Source organism: Trematomus bernacchii, unplaced genomic scaffold (assembly GCF_902827165.1).
Source record: "Trematomus bernacchii unplaced genomic scaffold, fTreBer1.1, whole genome shotgun sequence".
NCBI lineage: Eukaryota > Metazoa > Chordata > Actinopteri > Perciformes > Nototheniidae > Trematomus > Trematomus bernacchii.
In genome coordinates, this window is record NW_022988043.1 from 10,516,239 (window position 1) to 10,521,617 (window position 5,379).

General features: G+C 38.2%; 1 protein-coding gene across 1 annotated transcript; it reads right to left on the minus strand.

The window, feature by feature from the left end:
* Positions 1 to 4,102: 4,102 nt before the first annotated feature.
* On the minus strand, positions 4,103 to 4,995 carry LOC117473021 (CD59 glycoprotein-like). Its single transcript, XM_034118490.1, has 3 exons — positions 4,906 to 4,995; positions 4,466 to 4,567; positions 4,103 to 4,367 (listed from the first exon to the last, which is right to left on the minus strand). Exons 1-3 carry the CDS (start codon positions 4,949 to 4,951, stop codon positions 4,219 to 4,221), a joined length of 297 nt encoding a protein of 98 aa, XP_033974381.1. The 5' UTR covers positions 4,952 to 4,995; the 3' UTR covers positions 4,103 to 4,218.
* Between the last annotated feature and the right edge of the window lie 384 nt (positions 4,996 to 5,379).

Genomic DNA, 5,379 nt, shown 5'->3' on the forward strand with positions numbered 1-5,379 from the left:
CCCCCCCCCACCCCAAAAAAAGGACGTATTATTGGCTTCCCCTAATTTTTTCCCCACGCCACGCTACTGCTTAGCCTGTATGCCCATTGCCCATGATAAATTGCCTTAGCTAAACCTTGAGCTAACTTATCCATTAGCTAGTAGCCTACCTTAGTTAACTATATTTGTTATTGTCTTTTAGCTAATTAGCTGTAAACTCGAGGCACTGGCAGTTTAGTAATTTGTTCATCACCACTCACCTTCAGACAAGCCAAGAAAAGCCGGCATAACATGGGACAGTAAAGTGGGAGGTGCTGCTACCTGTCTGTCTGAAGTGACTGCCGATGTCCGCACCGCTGTGCAGGAGACGTGGAGGGAGGGAGGGTAGAGAGAGCATCGGAGCTTCACAGTCTAATCTCCCGACCTCATATTTTAATTTTGTATTCAATCAATATATTTTTGGAAAGGGAAACTGTTCGCAAACAGCAGTAGATAAATATTAATTTATAAAAATAAAAAAAAGGGGGAAAAAGGGCACTTTCTCTGGAGGAAGAAAAAGGGCAGGGGCTCAAGCCCACTTTGATGTCTATGTGTGCACGTGCCTGGTTATGGGATCAGAGTATCTTTTTAACATTATTCTGATATTTTTGTAAATCAGGAGCCTTTTTGTTGAGTTCTTGCCTTCTTGATACTATCACCAGATGGTGCCATAGTCATACATGTTCCAAGCTTACATGCGTTGGCTTTGACTTGTAAATTAGCAGCATTTCTAAATGAAAAAAATGCATTATTTGGAATAATATAACAAATGTGTTTTTAAACATAAAAACACTACATTAACTTCTGTAAGAAATACGTTTCTGATACATGTAAAGGGATTTCGTGATTATATTTAATCAATTAACTGGCCAATATTTAAACATACAAAGTTTTAGATTTCGTCAATTTGGGTATATCCTCTCTGACACATCATAGTTTAACATGCTAAAGGGAAGTGTTTCTAATTGAATGAGTGCTTCATGCAGAAACATGTTATTGGTCTAGAATAGATGAATACCTTATAGAGAAGTTCAGCAAATGTTTTCTGCCTTTTTATTTATGCTGTTGATCAAAAGTAACTCAATTTATTTAAACAGTCCAAACATCTTAGTCCGCTGATCTGCTCATTAATTCTGAGCAATTTACATATAATTTATTAATTTCCTCAATGTTGTTCATGTTCTATGTCCTGTTTTGTCACCCATGTTTCGTATTATGGCTTCATGACAAAACCACGGTGGCTAAGAGGTGCAATCGACAATTACAAAGTGTGAAACACTTTAACAAAGCTTGAGACAAATTTACATTTTATTATAACAAAATTACATTTTATAAAACAAAATGACATTAGCAAAACACTTTTACCAAAGAAAGAACGATTTAATATTAACAAAAACAAACACTTTTACCAAGCTAGAGAGAAATTTACAAGTGTCGAAACACTTTAACATTTGCCGAAACACTTTAACAAACTAGAGAATCAAACCGGAAAGGGAATGCCCATCATACCAGAAGTGACGTGCAAGTGATTGACACAAACTTAAGTTTGTTTAGGCGGATATACCGCCGGTACCTATGGACGGTACGAGTGTGTTTATGGTCGTTAAACATGTTTTGTCCGTTCTGTGGAAACCACCTGGGCCAAGTGACATGGTTTTGCTCATCACTATATACTTTCTCGTGCGCAAGAGATACATTCTCGTGCTCACAAGAAAGTTACAGGTTCGCCAAGTTGGAAGTGGAGCTGTGCCTTTTACACACAGCCTACGCTGTGTTTACCTTCATTAGACAGCTAAAGAGCGACTGCAGGCTGCTTCGTTATAGCCACACACACCTCTACACACACACACACACACCTCTACACACACACACACACCTCTACACACACACACACACACACACACACACACACACACACACACACACACACACACACACACACACACACACACACACACACACACACCTCTACACACACACACACACCTCTACACACATCAAACTGCCTGATTATTCCCCCTATTACTCGTTTTATGAAGGAGATGTCCGGTCCACAAGGCGCATGACGTGTGTGTTTGTGCTGTGCTCAGTTCCGCTCTGTGTGTGTGTTCGGTGTGTTTGTGTGTGTCCGACACCGGCATTTGTTTTCAAATGACCATGAACAGTAATTTACACACATCTGGCCAACTCCATATGTGTGTGTTCCCAAATGAAATAAATGTGTTTAATCTTAATCTCGATGTAGTGCTCAGTGCTGTCGGAGTGCAGTGGAACACTGCAGTCAACTCAGCCGTCTCTCACGTTTGCTTGGTCAAATCAGCAGCTCTTCATTTGCAATTAATCGCGCATTTTCATTTCATTTCATTTCATTTCATTTCATTTCATTTCAAACCTTTATTTAAGCAGATTGGTCCCTTGAGATCATAGATCTCTTTTTCAAGGGAGACCTGTACTTTTTGAGTAATACTTGGTTAAACTCCTGTCCTGAGTACAATAATTCATAGTTCATATACAATACAGGAATTATTGTACTATTGTAGTATTATTATTAATCAAAAAGTACACAGTAAAAGTAGTTGATTGTACTTGTGCTAGTAGTCCAAGTAGTACTTAGTACTGACTGAGTCCAACAGTATCAATTTCATGTAGAACTTTTTGCAAAACATCATTTTATCCCTCAGCAGAATACATTAATTATTGTACTCAGCACGGGAGTTTGACAGAGTATTACTCAAAAAGTACACAGTAAAAGTACCTCATTGTATTTGTGGTAGTAGTCTAACAAGTACTGAGTCCAACAATACCAATATTATTAAGAACTTATAGCTACAAATAATTTTATCTCTCATCAAATATAGCAGAAGTGGCATGATGTTGTTCTCAGGAAGGGACTTTGAGAGAGTATTACCCAAAAAGTACACAGTAAAAGTACTTCATTTGTTGTTGGTAGCAGTCAAACTAGGACTGAGTCAAACAGTGTCAGTTTTATTAAGAACTTATGGTACAAATAATTTGTATCGCAAATAAAGCAGAAAAAACATGCATTATTTTACTCTTGTAGTATACTACTAACGTCAGTGCCCCTTCTCGGCGATTACCGTAAAGGCCCGATTAATTGCGCACTCAAAAATGAAGAGCTACTGATTTGACCAAATGCGAGTGTCACACACACACACACGCCCTGGTGACCGGACATCTCCTTTATAAATAGAATAATAAGGCGTAATAATCGGGCAGTTCGATGTGTGTAGAAATGTGTGTGTGTGTGTAGAGGTGTGTGTGTGTGTAGAGGTGTGTGTGTGTGTAGAGGTGTGTGTGGCTATAACGAAGCAGCCTGCAGTCGCTCTTTAGCTGTCTAATGAAGGTAAACACAGCGAAGGCTGTGTGTAAAAGGCACAGCTCCACTTCCTACTTGAAGAACCTGTAACTTTCTCATGTGCACGAGAACGTATCTCTTGCGCAAGAGAAAGTATATCGTGATGAGCAAAACCATGTCACTTGGCCCAGGTGGTTTCCACAGAACGGACAAAACATGTTTAACGACCATAAAGGTCCATATGGTCTATTCGCCAAAACAAACTTAAGTTTGTGTCAATCACTTGCACGTCAATTCTGGTATGATGGGCATTCCCTTTCCGGTTTGATTCTCTAGTTTGTTAAAGTGTTTCTGGAAATGTTAAAGTGTTTCGACACTTGTAAATTTGTCTCTAGCTTTGTAAAAGTGTTTTGCATCGTGTTAAATGGTTTTTTCTTTGGTAAAAGTGTTTTGCTAATGTAATTTGTTTTATAAAATGTAAATTTGTTTTATAAAATGTAAATTTGTTTTATAAAATGTAAATTTGTCTCAAGCTTTGTTAAAGTGTTTCACACTTTGTAATTGTCGATTGCACCTCTCAGCCACCGTACAAACTGCTGTTGCTGTACATAGTGATGTGAAATGCAGAACAAATCAATTAAACAATGACATAATCCATAATGTTGTGTTTTATTGAACAAATGTCGAGATGCATGAGGTGCTATACAAATGTAATCTATTATTATTATTATTATTATTATTATTATTATTATTATTATTATTATTATTATTATTATTATTATTATTATTCATTTACAGCTTTTATACATCCGGAAATGTATTTATTCTTCTAGGGTTCCAAAAAAAGAAGACACATTTTGTTAAGCTGTAGCTGCTCCGGAGCCTCAGAGAAAGATGGTGATGATGGCCGAGGAGAGCAGCAGGAGGAGCGGACTGCTGCCGGCGGGCATGGCGCTGTTACACAGGTCTTGGGAACAGCACTTAAAGGGATCAACACATAACTTGCTGGGAATGCAACCAAAGCCTTTCAAACCTGCAAGGTGCGATATAAAGAAACTCAGTTTAAACAAGCCACCAAGCAATTGAAGAGAAATATAGCACTGATGATCTCTATTTGAAGTGCTAACTCACCCATGTACTCGGCGCTGAAACAACGATTAAATCCAGAAGCACAAGTCACCACCGTTGCGCAGACAACACCTGGATCACATCTGTAGCATTTCAACCCATAGGCTATACAGAAATGGAGAAAAGTGGCAAACATTGTTCAGGATACACATAATGTAATGCTCTTTTTATCACCATCCTCCAAAAATCACAATAAAAATGTATTTTGGTTCCAATACTTTTGCTTAGTTGCAATTTCTGAAAATAGGTCTATTAAATCAAAGTATGGATGCACAACTAAATATTTTTAAATCTGATAAAAATACATGCCTTTAAATTCATTATAAAAGAATGTGCCATATCAAACTACTGCGACATAATTCCAGGTCACCATCATGATAACTTAGAAAAAACTTACATTTCTTTGTGTTTCAACATGAAGCCAATATATCAGTTGTTTTTACCTGCAGACAGTGTCATGAAGAGGATCAGAGCTCCATAAAAATGCATCTTGAACAGAGAGGAAATCAAACCTTAAATAACCCGTGTAGGAGAAAAACTGGATGGAAAATGACAACCCCGTCAATGCTCTTCCAATTTATAGTCCTTCAAACATGAACACTTATTTCCCTCACTAGCCTCCTCCCAAAGTGATCACATCACCCCAGAGACAGCCATGCACCAAACCGGTTTCTGTTTGTTTCCGTTAGACCAGGGGTGGGCATTTTACGGCCCGCGGGCCACATCCGGCCCGTTGGCCGGCCTTGGTCGGCCCGTGTGAGGTTGATCATAAATTATAACATAATGAAAAAAAACAGCAACCTTTTCAAAATAAAAGCAACACAGCTGTATTGCTTGCATGGCGTAAATACTTTTCTAACTGTGTTGCTTTTATTTTGAAAAGGGCGCTGCTGTTTTTTAAATTTATTTACGTAAAC